The sequence below is a fragment of the Eublepharis macularius genome, chromosome 10 (genome assembly GCF_028583425.1).
Source record: "Eublepharis macularius isolate TG4126 chromosome 10, MPM_Emac_v1.0, whole genome shotgun sequence".
NCBI lineage: Eukaryota > Metazoa > Chordata > Lepidosauria > Squamata > Eublepharidae > Eublepharis > Eublepharis macularius.
The window spans coordinates 91,454,000-91,480,365 of NC_072799.1; the positions used below are offsets into that span (position 1 = coordinate 91,454,000).

Sequence of the window (26,366 nt, forward strand, 5' to 3'; positions counted from 1 at the left end):
CCGCAGCTACAGTCCCACTCACAATCCACCCCCCAACAGAAGTAAAGACACCCATTCCCAAAATCCTCCACCGCCCCCAGAGGTGGCTGGCCAGCCACTCTCTATTCTTCCCTATGATGAGAACTTTTTAAACTTTGTTCCCAGGGACACTTATGCACAGGATGGGTGCCACACAGCACAGGCATGCATCTCTGATGCAAGCTCATCCCTGGGAAAGCACAATAGAAGCAAAGATACACACCCCAAAATCCTCCATCACTCCCAGAGGTGGCTGGCCAGCCATTCTCCATTCTTTCCTATGTTCACACCAGAGAATCACACGCACAAACATTAAATTTAAAAAAAAATTATTTCTTGATAACAGCATTAAACATCACAATTGGCATCATCACTATTAAATCACAACTTATAGTCCTAAATTAGAACAACCCCCCACCATCACACCAGAGAATCACACACCAAAAATAATTTTTTGAAATTTTATTTCTTGAATTTCTTGCCTGCCCTGCCCACAAGCAGGCTGGGGGTGGGTGGGCGGGTTACAGCATACAACAACATTAGTACAACACTGATTACATCCCCGCCCAGCAGAACTAAAGTGGTTCAAAGGGAACTTCACCATAGTCTCACATCACATCCATTCCACCCAAACCAAACTGAAATAGGGGGTAACTCTTACAGCTTAGTCCAGCAAAACTATTGTCATTTCCTGCAGCCAGGCTCTGAGGTCAGCCAGTGGAGAAACACCACAGAGCAGAACTAGACCATACCAAGCCACATAATGGCATTCGTGGAGCACAATTGCAAAGGATTCCCCCCCCCCCCCACACACACACACCAGCTTCAGGCTGAATACTGCCTATGAAGCACTGTTGGGATCTAGCCTTCATCATCAGCTGCCCCCCACCCACACCATTCTTCCCCACTCCGCCTACTCCTTCAATGACAACATTTAACAGCATTGGTAACATTTAAGAGCAACAACAGAATTTAACAACATTTAAGAGAGTTAAACAACATTTAACAACAGCATTTTTAAAACATGTAACAGCATTTAACAACAGTAAACAACAACAACATGCATAGTTTAGTTTGGGGCTGCTTGTCTGGGTTCCATGTCCTTCTGCAGTTTAGAGTTTAACCTAACCTGTCTCTTCCTGTCCAGTGGCAGTCAACATTTCTGGGACCTCTGTTTACGTTTATCTAAACAAATTTGTACCCGCAAGGACTGGTTTCTGCTGCTGCTTTCTCTCTCTCTCTCTCTCTCTCTCTCTCTCTCTCTGTGCAATGTGGGCTGACAATGTTGCCCACATAAGAAAAGACGCACTCACTCTCCACACCTGTTGGAGGGCATGAGAGGAGCCACTGCACCTCGAGGAAGAGGTCCAGCCAGACCATTTCTTTCTTGGCTCAGTAGCTCAGCAGATCTGTGGGCAGCAACTCACAGGGCTCCGCAAGGTAGTCCCTGACCATTGCCTCTGCCGAATCATGTCTCACATGACTCACGATCCCAGAGGGGCTGAGGGCCTGCTGGAGCATCTCCATCTCCATGGACATCCTGGTGGTTGCTGCAGGGGGAGCCTGCTCAGAAGGTGCATGAGGGGGACCCGCAGGACTGGCCCCCCCACCCATCCCCTCTGATGACAGGTGGCCCCTCTTGGCCTGTCTATGCCTTTCACGTGCACAGAGGGCATCTCTGGCTTGGGTGAGGTTCCCATCCTGCTTGGCGAAAGTGCCCTTAGTGCGTGGGTCACACATGGTCGCCACCATGTATGACTCCATCTCCGTGAGAGGCTTTAGCCTGGCAGCTATGCCCTGCTGCAGCCTTTTCATGAGCGCACGCACTCCTGGAACCAAGTCCGCATGTGGTGTGTCTGGGTCCACAAAGGAGGCCATGGAACTCTGGAGTGTGTGCACCAGGGGAATGACCAGACTGACGAGACCGCCACAGTGAAGACTTTGAAGGGCTTCAGGACCTCCACTGTCTGGGAGATGGTGAGCCAATCCTCTTGGCTGAACTCACTCTCCTACCTCCAGATGTTGCTGTCTGCGAGCCACGCCTCGAGGGCGGCCTACTCCTCCACTAAGTGCTCCAGCATGGCACAGGTGGAGTTCCAGCAAGTGATTATGTCAGAGATCATGTGATGCTCCGGCACGCCTGCCCTGGCCTGCTTCTGGTGCAGTTTGTGAGTGGACTTCATGCTGTATGAGAAGTGACTCATGAGTCTCCAACATTTCTGCAGGAGACACTGGAGCTCACGAGTTGCGGGGTCCTACAAACCAAGCATAGACTTCACCACGAGGTGAAGTTTGTGGGCCGCACAGTAAATGCGCTCCTGGCCCACCAGTGCTGCCACTGCCCTCATGTTGTGGCCACCATCCATCACCATGCATCCTATGGTGATGCTGCCCTGGCATTCCCAGTCTTCCAACTCCCCCCTCAAGATGGCTGCGACGTTCTCCATTGTGTGCACCTCATTGAGAACCTCGGCGTGGAGCAGAGCCTTGCAGTAGCCAGCCTGGCAGTCTCCGAACAGTACCTGCCTAACACTGGACACCCCACCCCCACCCTGATGGTCCTTGGGTTGCCACTAGTGAGCAGTAAGCAACAGGTACACATGTTGCATGCTAGAGCAGGTCCAGATGTCAGATGTGAAGTGCAGGACAACTGTGCCTTCATGTGGTCCCTGGCAGCCCTGTAAAACAAGGGCACCATGGTCCTGCTCAACATCGTGTGAGCAGGGATCACATACCAGGGAGCGAGATCATGGAGCAGCCACTGGAAACCAAAGTTGTCAACTATGGAGAATGGCCGACCACCTACAGCAATCACGTTGATGATATGGTGTGTGACGCACCTGCTCTTCTTCTGGATCCCGCCCCCCTTGGGCACACTAGTACCCTGTGCACCAAGCATCTCCATCAGAGATGGTTGGCATTTCCAGAGAATGGAGGATCCCCAGTTTGCCCAGTGCCAGCATTGTAGGCAATGGATCAGTTGTGGGAGGGATGTGAACCTCTTCATATGGTTCCTCATGCTGGACGTGGAGAGATGGTTCACATCCCTCCCAACTTTGCAAACAGCTAGGAAAGTGCTGCTTTCACGCTTCCTGCCTTTTTTAACCAGATGGGAGGGGAAAGGAGGAGGCTGTAGTGAGTCACTTACTCCTTCTCCCCCTCCCCTCTGCTAAGACAGAGTGGGAAGCTTGCATTTTGCAGAACTTTGCTGGCTGTTTGCAAATGCAAACAGGCTAGCAAAATGCTGCTGCGGCTGCTCCGAAAGCTTTCTGAAGTGACAGGAATTGCTTCGGAAAGCTTTGTTTCGGTATTTCCTAATCTTTCCGAACCGGGCCCGAATTGGAAACCCGAAGCACGCACCCCTACTCATAACACTCACCTAGTATGCTTCTACAACCCAATTCTGATGTGCACTGTGAAAAGAATGGTAGAAAAGAGCAAGAGTCCAGTAGCACCTATAAGACTAACAACATTTGTGGTAGGGTATGAGCTTTCATGAGTCACAGCTCAAGTGAGCTCAGGTCTTTGGGGAAAAGAGGAGAGGGCTGGATGGGGGGTGGAGTCTGCTTGAATTGGACAGTAGCTGTACCCTAGGGGTGGAGTTCACTGCAGTTTTTAGTCAGCGCTGAGGAATAAATTTTCAGCTTTTATGTACCTCTGTCGAAGTCAGGCAAGCCGTGCGGAAGCCTGAAAGGGGTTTTATTCTGGCTAAGTCAGGTGAACTGTGTGTGTGTGCCTGGGTCAGTCTGTGTGTATGTGAGAGAGAGACTATTCTATATAGGTCAGGCAGGCTGTGTGGAAAGGCCTAAATGAATCTATGTCTGTGTGGATATAAGGAGAGTTTGTTCTGTTGGTGAAGACCTGTGTGGACAATTACGATGCTTTTTAATATATATATTCCCCCTTTAGCGGATGTTGTTAGAGGGTCTGGGGTTGGGTGCCACAAATATGCTGTTGACATCCAACTTTACCTTCTACTTGATAGGCAATCAGAAGCCAATATCTCTTCCTTTGCCCAATGCCTGGATGCTTTAGTGGAGAGGCTGAGGGGAGCTGGCTGAAGTTTAAATCCTTTGGAAATTGAGGTCCTGTGATTGGGAAGTACTTCGGCTCTGGGGAATTTGTGACTCCCATTACTCAAAGGAGCACAGCTTTCTGCTTCAGATTCCATGAAGATTTTGGGGATTTGGCTTGATTCTAAGCTTTCCATGGACAAACAGGCATTGATGGTGGCTAGAACAGCATTTCCCCATCCTCATTGGGCCCAACAACTTTCCCCATATCTATCTCAATCCCCCCTTGCCACATTGAGCCACGTGACAGTCACCTCTCTTTTAGACTACTGCAAGTTGCACTGTCAGAAGGCACTCATCCCCACCAGGACCTGCTGATGTTTTGGGAACTCTGGAAGTCAGAACTATTCTGGCGTGCCTTTGCTATCTAATATTCCTTTGTGAGGCAGAGCAAATTGCTGTGCATTTTTATCTACCTGCATTTTTAAACCCCCGTGGAGGGGGGGTTAAACTGTTCCCCCATGTGAACGCAGATGCTGCTGCCACACTTATTATTACGGTATGGATTTGCACTGGTAACACCGCTGTGTGATATACTATACTTTTGCTATGCACTGCTTTTAAAAAATCTTTTAATTAGTTATATGTAATAGATGACTCTGTAGTTATGATTGTGTTTTAATGTGTTTTAATGATGTGTATATTTGTATTCTGTTATCTGCCCTGAGCCTGCGAAAGCAGGGAGGGCGGAATATAAATACAATAAATTAAATTAAAACAATAAATTAAATTAAATTAAATGTTATTTGCAGGGTTTTATAGGCTGGGGTTGGGACTAGAGTGTTTTTTAATTATTTGTATTAGGCTGTTTTATTGTGATTTTATTGAATATAATATTTTCGTACTGTTTTTAACCGTTGTAATAGTTGTGAACAGCTTTGAGATCTTAATTGAAGAGAAGCAGTATAAAAATTGAAAAAAATAAATACATAAATATTTCTTGGTGTTGAAAAAGAAGAATCACGGCTTTATAATTAAAAAACAAACTACAGTGAGTGTTCTAATCAGGGCTTTTTTTCAGCTGGAACGCAGTGGAATGGAGTTCTGGAACCTCTTGAAAAAGGTCACATGGCTGGTGGCCCCGCCCCCTGAGCTCCAGACAGAGGGGAGTTGAGATTGCACTCCGTGCCGCCAAGTGGCGCAGAGGGCAATCTCAACTCCCCTCTGTCTGGAGATCAGGGGGCGGGGCCACCAGCCATGTGACCATTTTCTCCGAGGGCAACCCACTGAGTTCCACCACCTCTTTTCCCAGAAAAAAAGCCCTGGTTCTAATGCAGTGCTAGATATAGCACAGTTATACTGAGATTGTGTGCATAAATAGTGCATGTTATGAAACTGTTAAAAGAGATTTGGTAAAATAAGAATATATACTGTATACTGAATTATGGGTTCCATTTCAAGTTAAAAAATACAATTAAGTGAGCAGGAACAGCTAGACTGAGTGAAATTCAGTGTGGAAGTATTGTGTTTTATGGAGACAAAGTACTCAATGCAAAATAAAATGCATAAATTACTTGTGTGGATCGATGGAGATCTGAATTCATATGTCACTCTAGGGCAATATGTATGTTGGCATGGGTGTTGCCAAAAAGAAAAAAAAAATCTCCTGTGCATTACTCTGGCTCCACCGCACCTCTTTACAGTAACGTTGGGCTCCTTACAATCATGTTGTTACTTGTTTTCTGTCGACCTCCTGGAGCTGACCATTGGTGCTTGTCCAGGAAGAATAAAGAACTTGACTGGGATTTGCAGAGTAACATTGGCCCCACATGATCTGAGTTTCTATGCGCAATTGAGGCAACTAGAGGAACTAGACCTCAGGAGAGTGGTATTTCAATCACAGCTGTATTGTTGCACCTAAAACCATGTTGCTACAACAACACAAAACATGAGACTTAAGTCTCAGACTTGCTCAGTTGTGTGGGGTGCGTTGTATTGGCTCACAGATGAGCAAGTGCAACAATGCTCAGGGAGCTCTCCTAATCCCTTCCAAACACCTGGGTGTCCGAAAAGGGGAATAGATTACTTACATTGAAGAACTTTCCTGCTGGATAGGTACTTTCCTTCAATCTTCACCTGGAACCACTGAACGTGGGAGTGTTCTCTTCCCCTTTGCTTCATCTTGCATACATATTCATGCAGGGATTGCTTAATAGCATAGGAACAGGGCCTTTGGGTTGCAACTGCAGAAATCATTCTGAGTGGAGGGCAAAGTCTTTTAATTGCATAAGCAAATCACCTGATACAGTAAATTTAGAATTCTGGGGGTTTGGCCCTCTGCGGATACCTATGACACACATTTCTATACTTCTATACCTATGTTACACACTTCTATACTTATTGACTTCAAGGGTGTAATTCAGTTTTTGAATGCTCTGTAAATAGATTACTTCATTTAGAAGAGCATTTTTGTTGCCTGGAAGTAGTTAGTGATTATATTCAGGTTAGTCTAGTTTTCTATACTTTGATTTGAGGGAGGTTACAGCTGTTAAAACATCTGACTCCTCTCTGCTTGGCTGTCCATGCATTAAAAACTTCCCATTCTGGGAGGAAGAAGTGGCAGCATTTAGTCAGCAGTGGGGACTAATATATTGCGTAGGGGAGAGAATGTGTGTGTGTCTGTGTGTCTGTGTGTCTGTGTGTATAAAACTGGAAGACCCATGTTCAGCTGATGTGGTGCATTATTAAGATTTATCCCATAGACTTGTGAGGATGTTTGGTGCTGGTCTTGTAAAACATTTCTGTAGTTCTGTATAAATGGTAATACGGACACGCTTATGGTGCCTTAAATTAGAGGCTGTTTGAAAAGACAAGACCTCCGCATGCTGACCACAGTCTTGCATGTTTTATAAGCAAACACTATGTAAAATCAAATGTGATCTCAGACATTTAATTGGTTTAGTGAAACTGGGAGGTCACGTCTAGCTAAAGCCTTTACAATTCATGGTTATTAACTTCATTTAGCCAGTCACATTTACGGTTCTCGTGTAGCCCGTACACATGAAGTGGATGCTATTGCAATATCATTCTTCTGTTTTGTGCAGTTCATTGTATAACCTGACAAATATTTTTGAAAAGTTAAATATTTAGTTGATCAGTTACCCTGCTTAAGTCCTATGACTTTCAAGTCTAAAGATGAGCTTGCTACTGGATAGTGAAAAGACAACTTCAGCTCTTAGTCGCTTTGTGCTTGGGATTTTATTAGTCATGGAACTTTTTCCAATTAGTTATGACACAAATAAGCATAATTAGGCCACCCTCCACCCCACTCCCGGAAAAAGTGACCATCACATGCATATGTTCCCAAAACTTGTTTTTCTGTTTGCATAAAAGGATTAGCTGGATCTAGATATTATGGGTAACACTCTGTGGGCAAAAAAGGCACCCCCATGTCTTGTTTTGCAAGTCTCTCCTGAAATGTCTAATGCTACCTGACTAGTGGCATCAGATGATCACATTGTGAGATTCTACACTCTGCCACAGTGAAGCCAATGAAAGATGGGCCGTTTTCACATGTCTTAACGGCTGCACAAAACTCCCGGAACGATGGCGTCTTCCTGGCGTGATTTCCCGTTATGACTCCAGCTTGTGGCATTAATCGCCACAAGAAATCATGCCAGGGAGACACCATCATTCCAGGAGTTTTGCGCGATTTTGTGCGGCCAGTAAGACATGTGAAAACAACCATAGTGGAGCATGACAATATCACACCTAGCCTTGGGGATCTCTGAGTGATTTCAGGGAGGAGATGAAAAAGAGACAAGGGGTTGTTTTTACAGGCAACTTTGTATTGCGTATTTATCCTGCCTTTCCCTTGAAGGGCTCAAGGCAGCTCACAAAAGAGAATACCCAATGGTATTGGTAACAGTGATAATGTCTAGTTTCAAAACCAATCTGTACTAATAAATTAAAATTTAAAAGAACATGTGTTGGAATCTGAGAAGTGCCTACTCAAATTACCTTCTTCTCTTTCCCCTTCATGTAGTAGTCCTTTGTGACCCCCCCCCTCCCCAGGCATTAGCCAGGGGTTGAGGGATCCCCTGTGAACAAAGAGCCACTGAGCCTGTGGAGGGGGCTGCAGTGAAGAAAGGAAATTATTTACTTCTGCCTGAGGGTGCCCCCCCTTCTCCACTCTCTTTATGGTAGTCTTTTACCCACAGGGTCTCCCACATGAACAAATGAAGATACCTTATCCTGACCGTTGGTCTACTGAAGTCAATCCTGTATGCTCTGACTGGCAACACCTCTCCAGGGTCTCAGGTTGATTGTAGAATCCTCGGCTTGGAAGGGACCTCCAAGGTCATCTAGTCCACCCCCTGCACAGTGCAGGAAATTCACAACTACTCCCCTTCACATATATACCCCATGACCCTTTTTAACTGATGGATGTCAGGGATTTAATTTGAACCTTACACATGCAGAGCAGATACTCTGCCACTTGTGTCCTTGACAATGCCTTTGTGGTGGCGCCACAGAGGTCTGTTGTGAGAAGACATGTTGTTTGCTGGGTCCAACCCCACAGAGTTTCTTTTTGCTGCGATGTTCTTAGTGTGTAATGCTTTGCATCACATCTAATTTGCTGCACATGGAGAAAAGCTGTGCACAGTGTGGGAGTATTTGTATTTGTTATCCGCCCTGAGCCTGCGAAAGCAGGGGGAGGGCGGAATATAAATGTAATTAATTTAATTTAATTTAATTTAATTAAAGCCATTTAGAAGTCCAACTTTTACTACTAAACTTCATCTAAAATGGGTTCCTGGCAGAATAAGTGCCTCTGTCATCACCTGACAGCAAACCATGACGAAGATATCTTAGAGGGAAAGCGCTGAGTTTTGCAGCTAGGAGCTCAAGACCGCAACTGCTGTGTGCTTCTCCGAGGAGAATTGTAAGTAGAGAACTCTAGACTTTGCACTGTTAATTTTGAAAGATTTAATTACTTCAAATACCTGTGGCAATATTCAAAACAGTTGGATATCAAGAATGTATGTTCACGATGACACAGAAACTTGCACAATGAATATCAGCAGGAGCAGATGGGCATATTAAATGGCCTAGGACTCAACCAAGCCAAGTGAACACTGCAGTACTTGCCACTGGTACTGGGTTCAATCGAGTTCCCTCCAAACTGCCAGTGGCTCTCCAGGGCAGCAGCCCAGCAGGATTTTCCAGTAAATTAAAGGCTCAGTTAGCCCCTGGATTCAGATAAAAAGCAGTTAGTGAAAACTACGCCCCCCCCCCCGGTAGACTTACCTAGGCATCTGCGTTGTAGCCTGCAAGGCGGTGGAAGGGTATGGGGCATGGAGGTTGCCATGTCTGTGGGCTCTCGCGGCTTCTTCGGGCCGGCCTTCAATCAATTATTTCAAACTTCAATATTCCTAATATTCTGATCCAACATACTGATAGTGTTTGGATTCTGGTTTTATTCGGAATTCCAAATATATTTGGCTCCATTATTCCCTATGTTTCCTGTAGGGGAAAAAAATTCAAGGCTTTCTCCAGTGCTCAGGAAGCCTCACACGACAGCGGTAATGATCCAAAGGCCCCCCTCCAATGCCAACAGAACCAACAAAGCCAAACAGAACCAGCATCAAACCAGATAATCCCACCAGAACCAAACTGAAGCAAGGGACACTATTACAAGTTCAACAAAACCAGTGTTACTCCATGATCCGAGGCAGAACCCAGGGCAGAACCAGCACCAAACCAGAGAATCCCACCAGAACAATGTCAAATCAGAGTATTCTACCAAAACCAATGCAAAAGTAAGAGATAAAAGAGAGAAGATGAGCAAGAAGCCCAACAGAGCCAATATCAAACCAGAGAATCTCAGCATTCAATCTATCAAGCCAGTAATACCAAGGCAGCGGCCAGACCTGGCATATGGCAAGCATATGGGCATATGGCAAGCAAGCAACCCTCATGCAGACACACACAAAAAGTAATGCTGCCTCCCACCCCCCTTCTCCAGTTGCTTGGGAAGGCTGCAAAGGGGGGAAACAAGCTGCTGCAACCTGTTAGTGTATGAAAATCTTTGTCAGTTTCATTTTTGATACCAGAAAATCTCACCCTTTGTAAGTTTGAATGGGAGCATAGCTTCATGGCCAAGAACAAAATGAAATTGACAAAAGGCTTCTTAGAGGTGGAGTTCCAAACCTTTGTGAAATAATGGAACTGCAAAAGAAGGGGAGATTTTTGAATATGGAGAACAAGTGAAGAGGAGGTGAAGGAAAAATGCAGCCAACTGCACAAGCACAAAATTAGCACATACGACGTAACTTAGCTGCTCCTAAAAGAAAAGTCCCATGATGAGCTGGGGCATCTTAATTGAACATGAGTGATGAAGGCTGCCCTCAGACAGGGGTAAGAATTGCTTGCATTATTGCTAGTTTTAAACTGCTTTGAACAAACAACCCCCCCCCCAGTAATTTCAAACAAGGTACATTCCAATGTCAACTGCATTTTTTTTTTGCAAAGTTCAAGGCCTCCCAGCTGGGAAGAGTTCTATTTGCCAACACTGGTCAGAAGCAATGATGGCAGACAAGTGATTTTTTCCCACGGTCATCACTGCCCCCCAAGTAGGCCTTAAAATTATGCCTACTTCATGACAAACAAGGGGGATGGAAATGTAAGAACTGCCTTATATATGCAGAAATGTAAGTACGTGGAGTGGCTGCTGGCCTAGCACTCAGTTACCAAAGAGCAGTGAAGAAAGCCTCTACGTATACAAGAAGCACAGAAGTAGGCTGTACAGCTTCTGGTGAACAAAGGGCCAGAGGACTGAGCCGCCTGTTCCCCCCAATTGCTTATATCTGCATGTGTTAGAGAACAGGGCTCATGGGGTATCAGGGAGCAGCATGGGTGAGAACCATTGGGGAAACATGGTAGCCTCCTTCAGAAAACAAATGAAGGGGTGGAGGTGGGGGCCAAGCAGAACTGGGTGGGCATGCTCTGCTGCCCTTGCAAAATGAATGAAATCCTGCCTACAAGTCACAGTTGGCTTATGGCAACCCCTGGTGGGGTTGGATGTCTCCCATCCAATTACTAGCCAAGGCTGACCCTGCTTAGCTTCTGACATCTGACAAGAGCAGGCTGTCCTGGGCTATCCAGGTCAGGATTTCTGCTGCCCTTGTAATGTAGGCATTTTTCTTTGAAGGCTGGAACAAGAGTCTATGCATATACAAACACATGCAACTATGGCTCTCCGTACCCCAAAAATGCTAACTGTATTAGCACCCACTGACTCCATAAATGATAATTTAGGTATTATTTTCTCTGCTGCCCAGAAATAGCTGGTCTTAATATAGCTTTAAAATGACCTGCTTGCATGCTATAAGGTTCTACACATACTGTCGTCTGTCTTTCAAGATATGCACGTAACTGCCATGGTTACCACTTTCAATTTTGATTCACTTTGTTTGACTTGAAGCCGCTAGCTATTGCTTGAAATGTTGCAAGGATAAATAATGGAGAATGCAAACTTTAGCACTGGAGGAATATTTAAAGTCCACACTCATTTGATTCAAATGGACAGAAAATTACTTCTAGGCATTCTTTGACCCTTGAGGTGATCCTCTGAATGAATTGGCAGAGGCATTCAATCCGTTGATGGGCTCCCCCACCCCCACAAATGTGTGAAAAGCAGCAATTTATACCTAATACAATTGAATGGTAAGTAATAAATGGACATGCAATTTTTCCTCCTGTGGCTCTGTCTTCTTCCATCTCAATAAGTATATCAGATAATAATTTAATGGAACTATGAAGAGTCCAGCTGTAATGTGTTTGCAGACAAATAATACACTGGCTAACCATCCAGATTTTTGGACAATATAATTATGGCCAGGATCCAAAGAGATCCAAAGAGATCAAACAATGTTTGATGTTTGCTTGATATGGTAGAATCCCTGCAGCTTCAAAAGCAGTTTCTCGTATGGAATGGGCATGAGAGGGTTGATGTTTAAAATAAACATCTAAAGTCTCCTTGAATGTGTGAGTTATCCAATGTTTTGGACTCAAGCTTATGAATCCATTAACAGGCTTTCCTGGAAGTGTGAGTGAGAACACTGAGAATACTTTAATGCAGATGATATTAGCGGTGTATGATCTGTATCCAGGAACTGCATTTGGAAGATGGATTTGTGCTAATTCAACAAAACCCAGCTTTCCCAGATCAAATGAGAGAATCCTGGATCTGATCTGTGTACCCAGATCAGAACCCCCCCAGATAAATCTGGGTTAATCTGGATAAATTCAGGAAATGTGGCTTGGCTGTTTCCTGGTTGTTTCCTGGGTTTTTTCCCCAAAGGAATGGGGAGGAGATAGGAGGGAATGAGGCAGAGGCAGAGGGAATGAGGCAGGGAGGGGGCAGTGATGGCCAGTCTCTGCAGGATCTCTCCTCCTCTGACCAATGGGATTCTTGAGGAAGGAAAGAACCTTTTTCAAATAGCCCTGCAAGAGTTCAAAAAGGAGGCTTGCTCAGAGCAGCCTCCATTTTGTATGGTCTGGCCTTGAATTGAGACTGGTGCTGCTGCTGCTGCTGCTGGTTCTCTCTGGCCTGGCCTGGCCTGGCCTGGCCTGGCCTGACCTGACCTGACCTGACCTGACCTGACCTGCTGTGCCTTTTGGATTTACCAGTGGATTTGCTATCTGCCCACTGCTGCTGCACTGCTGCCTGCAGGAAGAAACCGGCACCTACTGAAAGACTTCTGCCTGGTTTGAGAGCCTTACAGCCAAGCCACAAGTGACGCCTGACACAGGCTGGACACTTGTCAGCTTCCCTCAAGTTTTGATGGGAAATGTAGGCGTCCTGGTCTTGCAGCTGTAATGGAGAGCCAAGCTGTAAAACCAGGACGCCTACATTTCCCATCAAAACTTGAGGGAAGCTATTTTGATGATGCAGATTAGAGAAGATAATGCAATCCGTGGTATAAAGATAAAAGACTTTTCCTATAAGGTCAGAGCGTTTGCAGATGATATAATGTTAATTGTGGAAGATCCAATTGAAAACATGCCCAAGGTAATAGAAAAAATAAAAGAGTTTGGAGACTTGGCAGGTTTCTATGTAAACAAAAAGAAATCAAAGATTTTATGTAAGAATATGATTAAACAAAAACAACAGTTATTAACGGAAATAACAGACTGTGAGGTAACAAGTAAGGTGAAGTACTTGGGAATTGAATTGACTGCAAAAAATATAGATCTATTTAAGAATAACTATGAGAAATTATGGACTCAAATAGAGCATGATTTGATCAAATGGAATAGGCTGAACTTGTCATGGTTGGGAAGAATTGCAGTAATCAAGATGAACGTGTTACCAAGAGTTATGTTTCTGTTACAGACGATACCAATCATTAGGGACTCCAAGCAATTTGATAAATGGCAGAGGAAAATATCAGAGTTTGTGTGGGCAGGCAGGAAGCCTCGAGTGAAAATGAAAGTGTTACAGGATGCAAAAGAAAGAGGGGGAATGCAACTGCCCAACTTGAGACTTTATTATGATGCAATCTGTCTGGTATGGTTGAAGGATTGGATCACGTTGAAAAATCGCAAACTGCTGGCCTTAGAGGGATACAAAAAATTATTTGGATGGCATGCATACCTATGGTATGATAAAGTAAAAGCAGATTCTATGTTCCTGCATCACTATATTCGGAGAAGCCTCTTCACAATTTGGAAGAAGTACAAAGAATACCTACAAGAAGGAATTCCCTCCTGGGTGGTTCCATATGACGTAATAGATCCAAGAACGGTCGATAATGAACAACAGTGTTTAACGTATAAGGAGATAACTCAAATAGAATCCTTTAAAATAAGAATAAGAACGCAACAAGAGATGTCTCCAAACTACGACTGGTTTCAATATAGACAAGTTAGAGATCTTTATTACTCAGACTGTGCGAAGGGAGGGATAAGGATGGAAGACTCAGAATTAGAGAAAGTAATTTTACAAGAAGACCAAAAGGAAATTTCTAAGGTCTACAAAGTGTTGTTAAAATGGTATACTGAAGATGAGACAGTCAAAGTGCAAATGGTGAAGTGGGCTATAAACTTTAACAAAGAAATAACAATGGAGGCGTGGGAATACTTGTGGAAACATACATTGAAAATCACGACATGTACCAATATTAAAGAGAATATTTACAAAATGATTTACCGTTGGTATCTGACGCCAAAGAAGATTGCGCTAGGGAACTCGAATATGTCTAATAAATGCTGGAAATGTAAAAAACATGAGGGATCAATGTATCACATGTGGTGGACTTGCGAGGTAGCTAGGCAGTACTGGGGGGAAATAATAAGAGTAATGAGTGAGATTTTACAATTTCAAGTTAATAAGAACCCAGAACTCCTGCTACTGAACTTGGGAATGGAAGACATCCCAGCACAACATAGGACATTGATATTCTATATGACGGCAGCAGCCAGACTTTTGTATGCGCAGAAGTGGAAAGTACAAGAAGTGCCAACTACTGAGGACTGGATTTACAAATTGCTGTACATGGCGGAGATGGACAAAATGACAAGAAAACTGAGAGACCTTGATCCAGGGCAGTTTAACACGGACTGGGGAAAGCTGAAACAATATCTGGTGAAAAAATGGGAGGTGGGAGGAGAACTGTGGCAGTTTGAAAATTATTGAGGTACACAGGAGGAGAGAAGTGACTATACCGAGGGGGTGGAGAGTTAATGGAAAAATTCTAAGCAACTTTATATGATTTTTAAGTATTATATTAAGTAGCAATAGCGTTGATACTATGAGAATTATTGGGATAGAAATTAATCTATATTTTTTGGAAAGATAACCGTATAACATAGAGTGAATATATACATACCTACGTAAATTCAAAGATAGGTCTAATTGTTAGACTTATGGTATATGTATAGATAAAGAACAACATATAGAACAGAAGCCTAAGTAAATGACAATAAGTGTGTATAATAAGTATGTGTATAGAAGTATTGGAATTGATGTATAAAGGGGGGCAAATTGTTTGTCCCATATTGAAGAGAATAGAAGGAGTAAGATAAAACACAGGTTATCAAAATGAATATTATTAGTAGTTTTAATGAAGAAGATAGATTAAGAGGATTTTATTTATATGACAATTTATATGACAATTTATATGTGAAAGGAAGTGGAAATAGTGCTTAGAAGAATCTGAAAGTATATTATAATAAACAAATAAATATGAAGGAGCAGAGGGAAAGTGGATAAGGGGCTGGAAAACTGTTGGAAGTCAATAAAAAGGGGGGGGAAAGGGAGGGGGTTAGAATTAGAAAAAAATAAAGAATGTGATTATAATTGTTATTATATGTTTCTAATCCAATAAAAATTCTTTTAAAAAAAAAAAACTTGAGGGAAGCTGACAAGTGTCCAACCTGACTCAGGCGTCACTTGTAGCTTGGCTCACTGGGTGTTCCTGACTTTTGTGGGAGGGAGGATCAGCCTGGTGTCTGGGAGGGATGTGGGGGAGGGGCAAGTTTGGTCTTAAGTTGACATTTTAAAAACTGCTTTTGCTGGTGTGAGTGCGTGGGAGGGTGTGCTTTGTCTTTTGCCAAATTACTTGAACGTTAGTGTTATACAGTTGCTGTTCATTTTTGCTGATTGTTCTTCTCAGGGTGGGGACTCGGTCTGTTTTATCCTGTTGTTGCCTTGCATGGTGATGTGAGGCACCATTGCGTGCCGCTTTTGAGAGATTTGCTCTTTTTGTGTGCGGGGAAATAGCGTTTGTTGTTGGTTTGGTTTGCCTGCCTTCCTCTTTTGATTCAAAGGCTGTACTTGCTGCTTGCTATTACTGTGGTTTTTAAGTTTGGTTCTGAGTTTTTATGGGGATGGAGGTGGGGGGAAGATAGCTTGTCACAAAAAGGAATCTTGTTCTGCACTGTTACTATTATTTTTGTTTTGCCACTTACTGAGTTTTGGTGTGAAGCTTTTGGGTAGTCCGGAGGATGAACTTTTCAAAAGGCTTTTTCGGGGTTTTTTTTTCAGCAGGAACATGGTGGAACGGAGTTCTGGCACCTCTTGAAAATGGTCACATGGCCAGTGGCTGCTGCACCGAGGGCAATCTAAATTCCCCTTTGTCTGGAGATCAGGGGGAGGGGCCACTGGCCATGTGACTATTTTCGCCGAGGGCGATTTAAACTTTAAAAAACTTCCCCCTTGTTCCACCCAAAGTGACGTCATTGTGCGGTTCTGAGTTCCACCACTGAGTTCCACCACCTCTTTCCCCAGAAAAAAAGCCCTGGGCTTTTTAATGTAGGCTAGTTGTAGGTCCTGCTAACAAACAAGAAAAAAATTGATGGCTGTTGTGGGTTTTCCGGGCTGTATTGCCGTGGTCTTGGCATTGTAGTTCCTGACGTTTCGCCAGCAGCTGTGGCTGGCATCTTCAGAGGTGTAGCACCAAAAGACAGAGATCTCTCAGTGTCACAGTGTGGAAAAGATGTAGGTCATTTGTACCTACTCAGGAGGGGTGGGGTTGAGCTGAGTCATCCTGTGAGAGTTTCCCAGGGTGTGGAATGCTAATGGCGGGAGGCTTCACTGTATCCTGAGGAGGTTCTTTTGCATATCTCCGGCCGTGAAAGCCTTCGACAAGAAAAAAATTAATTTTTAGTCTATAGGGATCAACAGAGTTTTCTCTTTAATGGACTTGTGTCGAAGAATTGAGAAGGGTCCAGGTCTAGTCAAATAGATGAATAAGTTGCCCATAGTGACATATTTAACTAGGCTGCTTGTCCACCTTTGCTCTGGATCTCTTGGCGCCATTGAAGCCGGGCCAGGCACATTAAAAGTTGTGTTTGTATAGGCTGACCCATACAAATCCAAGGGAGTTGCTTGAGTCTTGAAGAGGAATTAAGTTTCTTGCTAGTTTAGATAGTTACTACATACCTAAATAAGGCCTTTTAAAAACAGATCTTTTCATCTCCAGGTTAGAGCCAGAGCCAATAGCAAGCTTTTAGAGTATGCCCTAGTCAGGGAGAAAAAAAAACCCTCTTAATTTTGGCAAGGTGTTTTGGATCAGTTGTTAAATTTTTGGAGGTTGGTGTAGTACCAATTTAAGGGGACAGAAAGTGAGTGAGAGCAAAGCGGAGAGGGGCCTTGAGGGAAAGGTGAAGGCTAAGTCTAGACGGGGTGGGGGGTGGGTGGGCTGTGGCTCTCCTCACGCCTGCATAGACGAGGCTTGCCCAGATGCAGTCATCTTCTACCAGCCTGGCCCCTGGCTTGGCTAGTGACAGCAAGAGGGTTCACAAGGCCCTCGCTGCTGCTGCTGCTGCAGGAGTACCACCTCCGCGGGTGTCTGAGGCAGGAGCTGGCACTGGGCAGGGGTCTCCTGCTGAGGCTTCCCCTCCTCCAATTGTTGAGACCCAGCAGAAGGAGGAGCAGCAGCATAAGGTGTCCCTCGTAGAAGATTTGGGGGACATGAGTTTTCCGGTCCTTGAGCACAGTCCAGGGACCCAGAGGTTGCGGGAGGAACTGGGGGGTTAGCCTTCCCTGGTTTTTCTGAGACTACCAGCAGGCCTTTCAGGGTGAGGCAGGAGGAGAGGATAGCGGAAGAAGATGAGATAGCGGAAGTGATCCCCACATCTCAAGCCCTTCATCTTTGGCCATCTCCTTCTCCCCCTCCCCTCCCCCCTGATGTGTCTTCCCTGAGCACCTCACAAGAAGAAGTTCCTGGGGTGCTTGCAACTGCAGGGCAACGCTGACAACCCACAGGAGGGACAGTAGATCCAGTCGGCAGAACATAAATAGCACACTCCAGTTTGGACTCGCCCACCCCCCAAAAACCCGCCGGCCCGTCCAGGAGTATGCTGGACTTTGTTGGCACAGGGCTTTTTTTTCTGGGAAAAGAGGTGGTGGAACTCAGAGGGTTGCCCTTGGAGAAAATGGTCACATGGCTGGTGGCCCCGCCCCCTGATCTCCAGACAGAGGGGAGTTGAGATTGCCCTCCGCGCCGCCAAGCGGCGCGGAGGGCAATCTCAACTCCCCTCTGTCTGGAGATCAGGGGGCGGGGCCACCAGCCATGTGACCATTTTCAAGAGGTGCCGGAACTCCGTTCCCCCGCGTTCCCGCTGAAAAAAAGCCCTGATTAGAGGTGTTAGTCTGCAAGCATCTGATGGACGCCATGGTGATATGGGGAAGTCAGCATAGATTTGTCCCCATCAGGTCCTGTCAGACCAACCTCATCTCCTTCTGTGACCGGGTGTCAGGCTGACTGAATTGCAGGAATGCTGCCACTATCTGGATTTCAGCAAAGCTTTTGACAAGGTTCCTCATGATGTTCTGATGGGTAAACTGGAGGACTGTGAACTGGACTCCAGGATGGTTGAAGGACAGGGAACTGGCCGGATCGCTGCACCCCAAGAGTAGTCGACAATGTTATCGTGTCTGATTGGAGGGAGGTGTGCAGTGGCGTGCTCAGTGCTTTTCAATATTTTTATAAATGGTCTGGATGAGGTTGTGAAGGGATTCCTCATTAAATTTGCAGATGACATCAAATTGGGAGGAGTAGCAGACACCCTTGAAGATAGGGATAGAATTCAACAAAATCTGAATACACTGGAAAAGTGGGTGGATTTGAATAAGATGTGATTTAACATTGATAAGTGCCAGGTTCTCCATCCGGGGAACAACAACGCAAAGCATGCGTACTGGATGGGTGATACACTTCTGGGTAGCAGTGTGTATGAATAAGATCTCGGGATACGGGTGGATGGAAAGCTAAATATGAGCAGTCAATGTGATGCAGCAGCAAAAGAGGCGAATTCAATCTTGGGGTGTATCAACAAAGGCGTAACATCCAAATCACAGGTTGTCGTTATCCCACTATATACTGTGTTGGTCAGGTTCCACCTGAAGTATAGTGTGCAGATCTGCAGGCCTTGTTTCAAAGAGGAAATGGACAAATTGAGACGGGTGCAGAGGAGAGCAACCAGGATGATCAGGGGCCTGGAGACCAAGCCCTACGAGGAAAGGCTGAGGGGCCTGGGACTGTTTGGTTTGGAGAAGAGGAGGCTGAGGGTCAAACCACACGAGACAAAATACAGTTGAATTACACTCAAATACACTCGAATTACAAAATACACTTGAATTACCCATGTAATTCAAGTATATTTTGTCTTGTGTGGTGATACCCTGAGGGAAGACATGATGGCCCAGGAGGGAAGGGAGCTGTTCCTGTTGGCAGCAGAGGATAGGACTCCAAACAATGGGTTTAAACTACTGGATGGATGGTACCAGTTGGACATTAGGAAAAACTTCTTCATGTTAAGAGTAATTCAGCAGTGGAATCAGCTGCCAAGGGATGTGGTGGGTTCCCCCTCATTGGTGGTCTTCAAGGTGCGACTGGATGGTGCTTTAGGCTGTTCCTGCATTGAGCAGAGGGCTGGAGTAGATGGTCAGTAAGGCCCCTTCCGACTGTATGATTATCTGAGTTTATAATGCAGAGGAGGCTTGAATGGGTAATATCCTGGATCACAGCTCAGTCTTTTGTCTGCTATGCTGCGCTGGCTCTAAATAATATGATACGTAAATAAGAAATTGGAGTCACACACACACATTTTCTTGGAACCTGTTTGACCTCTAGATTAGATTAGTGAAGTGTTTTTTCGGGATGGTAAAAATTACTGTCTTAAAAAAATGAGTAGTTAAAGCTGATATGTTTGACATCAGCTTTTCACTTCTCTTAAAGCATAAATCACGGAACTACAATGACTTCTGCACTTTTGGGTATGTGCAATAGTGATGGTTTTTTTTAAAAAAATCTTATTTTTCTGCACTTGGTGATTAGTTTCATTCTTTTTCTCTTCTAACACCATTAGTGCTGATAAAACTGATGATGAGGATGACGAAGACCTAGCAGGCAACAAGACATGGGTACTGTCCCCAAAGATCCATGAGGGAGACGTCACTCGTATACTGAACTCTTTGCTCCAAGGCTATGACAACAAACTTCGGCCAGATATTGGAGGTAGGCGATACTACAAGATCTCAAGATCTTGGTTGAGCGAGCAAAAGCCTTAATTTACAACTGGTTGTATGCTTGCACAAAATGAAAGTAATTGTATCCCCCACCAGGGCTTTTTTTCTGAGAAAAGAGGTGATGGAACTCAGTGGGTTGCCAGCACAGGGGGCAACTCCTGGTGGGAGGTGGTGTCCCTGGTACCACATGCGCATGCGCAAAGTGCGCACATTTTCCCAGGACCATGCAATGATGTCACTTTGGGTCAGCTGGAACAAGGGGGGAGTTTTTTAAAGTTTAAATCGCCCTTGGTAAAAATGGTCACATGGCTGGTGGCCCCGCCCCCTGATCTCCAGACAGAGGGGAGTTGAGATTGCCCTCCACGCCGCATGGCACGGAGGGCAATCTAAACTCCCCTCTGTCTGGAGATCAGGGGGCGGGGCCACCAGCCATGTGACCATTTTCAAGAGGTGCCGGCATCCCGTTCCACTGCGTTCCAGCTGAAAAAAAGCCCTGTCCCCACTATCTTTTTTGTGTATGCAAGACATAGCACAAATTATTTCTTCTGCTAACAATTTCAAAAGCAAATGAAATAAAAATTATTCAAACTGTGTGTTGTATATCCCCTTGGTCCAACATGCACGTTGTTACTTTGTTGAAGCACTGTGAAATCCACCTGCATTTCACTTTTCCATGGCTCTGCAGATATGCTCTGAAGTGTATAGGCAATGCCTACTGATGAAATGTCAGATAGTAGAGAGGCAGTTGAAAAAAAATTTCTATTTGTGAGGCTCACAGTTTCAGTACCTAGTTGATTGGTGCTCGTTATGATTAAAGCATGCAGAATAAATTATGCAAAAGCAGAAAATGAATGTACATAATTTGTGCAGTTTATAGAATCCAGTGTTTCCTAAAGCAAGCTTTGGATTGGTGGTACAGACCCCCCCCCAACCCCTTTAAAGTGAACAGGCCTTTTCCTCCCTCTCTGGCATGACAAATGTTGTACTGTGGTGTATTGGTGGAAACTTGGTGCCTGGGGCAGACAGTACGACTAGCCCATTCATTTCCACAGCCATCCTTCCATTTTCCAGCTCTTCTTTGCCTCCAAGGCTCTCATCAACAAGTTCCTTGCCTGCTATAAATGTCTGAGTACTCCAAGGACACTAATCATTTCACATCCACCTTCCCTTCCTTGCAAAGAAAGAGATGGGATTTTTGCAAGGGGTTGTGTATTCGTTATTCAATCAGCCTTCATTGCGAGTTAATTGATCAAGTAGTAAGACTATTAGAATAATTTACAAAGATGGTAAATAGACTCTAGAAAGCATTCTTAGCTTCCTAGGCTCTTTAGGTACAGGCAATGAGACGGAATGAACTTACCAGTTGTTGACACCCACATAGAGAGACATCACATTCAGATAAAACGGCCGGATGAAAATTAGATCTCTTGACTGCCGCTCAGAAATACTGTCCCCAATCCTACCTTGCTCTGTGTTTCATAATAATGTGTCTGAGTCATGCGCTGATGCTTTTATTTTAGCACTTATGAGCCATCAGGCTGTATTTGTTGCTGTGATAAAATTTCCTGGTAAGAGATCACCCCATATTTGGTCAAACAACCTAATCACTTATATTCACATTCTCTCAATGCTGAGATCTTACATCGCTCCAAACTCAGAGATGCTGGAAGTTACACTGGGCAAAAGCCCCGTTCTGTTCTACAAGGAGCAACGCCACTGAATGTAGGTGGCTCAGAATGCTGATATGAAGTCTGATCCTTATAGCCCCAAGAACGTTTCTCTGGCTCAGATCATAACTTCAAAGACGAAATAATGTCGCATTGCAATGTTACCTGCTTTATTTTGGTCCAACTGGTGAGGAAGAAGTTCAACAGGTAAGTAGAGGGGGGAAAAATCCAATAATACAGTCTTGTAATTTTGCTATCACTTCTTGTTTCTTCTAAGTATGGATATATATATTGACAACCAAGGATGTCTGGTGATATGGACTCGAAAAAGAAGGTCCCACTGGTCCAAACTCTACAGAACCGAGCCTACGGCTTTTGCCAGCTTCTAGAATCCTGTCTCATTCTCCACTTCTTCACAGGCTCATAACAATATAATAGACATCCACTGGAATAAATACGAATCCATAATACAAGATCTCCATGTATAAATAAATATTTATGAAAATAAATGTACTAAAAGAAATACTCACAATGCTCATATGGTCTATTATTTCATGATCACCTAGTTGGTGCAACAGTCCGATTGACTAGAGCCGTGGGAGGGCGTGCTTTGCAATTCTAAATATATTACAAGGCTCATTGACCATACCAGTACTCCTTAAAGTGACAGATAACAATTTCAGATATTTGTTATAGTAACATTAGTTAAAGTGACAACGCCACTTACAGGAAACAGGAAAATTCAATTTCATTGTTTAGTCCATATGGAGACAAAGTTTTCAGTTTGTAAATCCATGCTGATTCCATGCGCAACAGTTTCCTAGAAGCATCAATAGCGCAGGATGATTTAACAACACTTACAACAGAGAATCTAAACTCTCTGCAATCAGAATGATGCTGCAAGAAACTGGTTAAGCTGTTCATGCAAAACGTCATGCATTTACATTCCTTCCCCAAGAAGATAATTTTAGACCGGGACTCACAGTTTGTGACTAAGTTTTGGAAAGAATTTTTTGGACATTACAGGGATTGAGCAGGGAATAAGTAGCTCACAGCATCTGCAAACAGACGGACAAACAGAAAGAGTTAACCAGGTGCTCAAACAATTTTTAAGATGCTATATTAATTACCAACAGACTAATTGGGTTGATTTTTTTGCCTTTTGCTGAATATTGCTATAACAACTCTGTATATTGCTCTACTGGTGCATCCCCTTTCCAAATCACCCAAGGGCAAAACCATGCCCTTCCTGACTGAATCTTTCCAAAGTAAAGGAGGGGATCTGCACACCTGGTGGTCCAACATTGTGAAGCAATGGGATGTGATTAAGCAAACTTTGGAAAAGGCTAAACTGGATTATAAGAAACATGCAGACTGTAAACGTGGCCACCAGTGAGCCCTGAAACCAGGGGATAAAGTATATGTCTCCGCCAAAAACTTCAGAGGAGAACAGCCAAGTAAAAAACATGTATGCAGACTGATTAATGATGTAACTGTGGAACTAGAGTTGCCTAAAAATCTGAAACGTACATCCTGTCTTTCATTTCAACCTCTTGAAGAAAGCCCCAGAACTGGACATATGGAACCCTGAACAAAGGGCCCCACCCCCAATCATGGTGGATGGGCAGCCTCACCACGAAGTGGACTCTATCCTCGATTCTAAGTGGAAACGGGGGGGGGGATTATACTATCTCATTCAGTGGAAGCATTTTGATAATGGGTAAACTGAATGGATCAAATCTTCTGATGTCAAAGCTAGTAGACTAGTTTTCACAAATGCTTTCCTGACAAACCAGGGGTGGGGTAGGGTTTAGGGGAGCCGAATGTCAGACATGTTTACTAGATGTCTGTCACACCTCAATTACCTAGGGCTCCTCCATGTTCCTATAAATATGGTCTCTGTCAATGTCTGTTTCACTGTTTAGTGAATTTAGTTAAGAAACCATAAAGAAGCAACTTTTGAGATAGTGGCTATTAGGAATAATTTTCATATTGTAGATTCCAAAATAGCTCCTGCTGGAAGCCATTTTGAGCTTATGCTAGATCAAGGTACAGCAATAGTTTTGAATCAGCTATTTCTCTGACCTCATAGGAGACCAGGACTTTTTGACTTGACCTGGCACATGAAATGGGACTTTTGGGGCACAAGGAATGTATGTGTTTTCCGAGAAAAAGGGGATATCCATGTAAAGAATTTATGCCAAGTCCCAATGTGTCCTTCGGAGAGCTCCTAGACAGTAAGTTGGTGAAAAACCAAAGATGATGTTATGGTCATATGATTCAGATTCAAAGAGACTTGGAGTTTTGTGATTGGTCCATTAATTCTAAAACCATAAAGGTGGACCCTCAATTTAGAGTATAAGAATAGAGCGGTCTACCTATAGGAAGTAAGGAGGTGTACAGGTACACACTTACCTTCCTCGTGTGGTTTGTGTGTACACCTTACTTGGTTTGCAGGCACCTTCTTCAACCATCTTGAGGAAGCCAGGAACTTGCTGACTTGAGGATTCTCTGTAGGGCTACTCTCTCTCCCTCCCTCTCTTTGTGATTGGTAAGATCATGGCATCATAATTGTGTAGTGCATAGGATCATAGCTATATGTATTGCATGGGACTTGTAGCAGTTAAGTTGTATTCTTGAGATTTCTTTCTGGAATGGGGAAACTGGTAGATTATGGAAGCTTTTCCATGTGATTGGTGGGAAGAAACTCTTGTTAAGCTTGTGCATTAATGAAGTATCATAAAATGCATGTACTGTCTCATGACCAATTATTTTCTCCCTGGAAGTATTATTTTCCATGCCTAGACCATCAAACAACCTCTTTTGGGAGGTTATTTCACCTGGCTAGTGCATAGACCAACAGAGGTAGCTGTGTAACTCTTGCATTGTGCAAGGAGTTGAACTAGGTGGCCCTTGGGGTCCTTTCCAGTTCTGTGTTTCTGCGTGCACAAGGGGAGAGGAGTTGCACATGGGGTGTGAAGGGGTCTCTCATTATTGAAAACATCCAGGTGTGTTAGAGCTGAATTGCCTTCCATTACTGTACTTCCTCTGTAGGGCACCTTCCCAAAGGTGGCTCAGTGACATCCCCAGTAGAGTTTTTCCTGCAAGTAAAATACTTTCCAGTTTTTAAGAGTCTTGGCTGATGGCCGATTGGAAATTCTGTTGATGGCTGACTGTTAAGATTCTTTCCTGGATTCTTGCTGAACTTGCTATGGATTTTTAATTGATTTTTCTTCCTAGTTTCTGTTTGGTTGTGTTTTATACTGGTAGTATGGGTATTGCATTTTTGAAGCTCATACATTGCTTTGGTGGCCTCTGAGCTGAGAATGAGACAGAAATATTATCAATAAATAAAATAATTCCCCAGGGGAAGGGTATATGGGGTGGACCTGATTAAAATGTTGAATGCAACTAAATTAACTGATTAAAATGTTGAGCGCAAACGAAGAACATTCCAACTTATTTTCTAGTTTTGCTTCAAACGAAATAAAATATGTAACTTTGGAATTACTGTCTGTTCAGGCAAGTTATTGATTTTATACTGAAAAATGGTTTATTGATTAAGATTTCATCAGCTAAAGATGTTAATAAATCCAACTTGAGCTTTGTCTTGGATGTGATTAGGAGGGGCTGAAAAAGTCAATGGCTTCTACATATCTTCACTAAGAATATATCAAGAGCAGAAAAATTAGTTTTATATTTAACTGTGATAAATCATTAGCTGCACAATTAGTGATGTGTTTGATTAGTTTTCTCATTTGTTATTTCTATGCTTTTATCACTGTTTGTTTGCAGTATGAATTCCTGTCCTGTGCTCCTTTCCTCCAGTTTCTAAAGGCTTTTTACTTTTGGCCTACCTTTTAATCCATGCTTAATCCATGTTTCAGTTTGTGCTATGTTGATAAATAACATTTTATGTGAAATAAATACAGTGCCCCGTTTGTTCTATTTTTTTTTTTGAAAAATTTTTATTGGGTTAGAATCCATTATTTCCACATTTACATTCAATTTTCCCCAATTTTTTCATCTCTAACCCCCTCCCTTTCCCCCCCCCTTTTTGTTGACTTCCAACAGCTTTCCAACCCTTTGTCCCCTTTCCCTTACTTTTATTAGCTTCCTCTATCTAAAACAAATATATATTCTCCATTATTCTAAGCAGTACATCCTTAACTATTTTTAACATTATATGCCCAAACTGTAAGCCTTTGTTTCCATCTTAGATAAACAATTTATCCCAATTTTTCAATTTCAGGTATTTCTATATATCATAAACCATATAGATCATACATTCGTTTATATCAAACAATTTGACTTATTCTCTACATATATTACTCATTCTATCTTTTTATAATAGTTCTATATATCTCTCCTCACGTAGTCAATCAATTTGACCCATCTATATCTTCAGACATTCAGTTTGGTACAAAACTTATCAGAAAAAAAAGAAAATATTGTTAGTTAATCGCTCCTTATATTTAGTCCTTATAATTAATTATTTTCTCTATGTTCTGTTTGTTAACCTATATATATCTATATATATGTCAATCTATTAATCTGACTGCTTATTAATTCACATTTATCTCTTCTCCCCCCGGTAAAGTCTCCCCCCTCTACTTCAATACTTCAGTA

At 43.5% G+C, this 26,366-nt stretch overlaps 1 protein-coding gene across 1 annotated transcript in view; it reads left to right on the forward strand.

The window, feature by feature from the left end:
* Window positions 1-1,768: 1,768 nt before the first annotated feature.
* The window catches only part of GABRG1 (gamma-aminobutyric acid type A receptor subunit gamma1), an 86,678-nt gene continuing 62,080 nt past the window's right edge, over window positions 1,769-26,366 (forward strand). Inside the window, exons 1-3 of the mRNA XM_054989662.1 lie at window positions 1,769-1,786; window positions 2,244-2,536; window positions 19,911-20,059. Coding sequence (XP_054845637.1) covers window positions 1,769-1,786; window positions 2,244-2,536; window positions 19,911-20,059 — 460 coding nt within the window. The remainder of the gene's footprint in view (window positions 1,787-2,243; window positions 2,537-19,910; window positions 20,060-26,366) is intronic.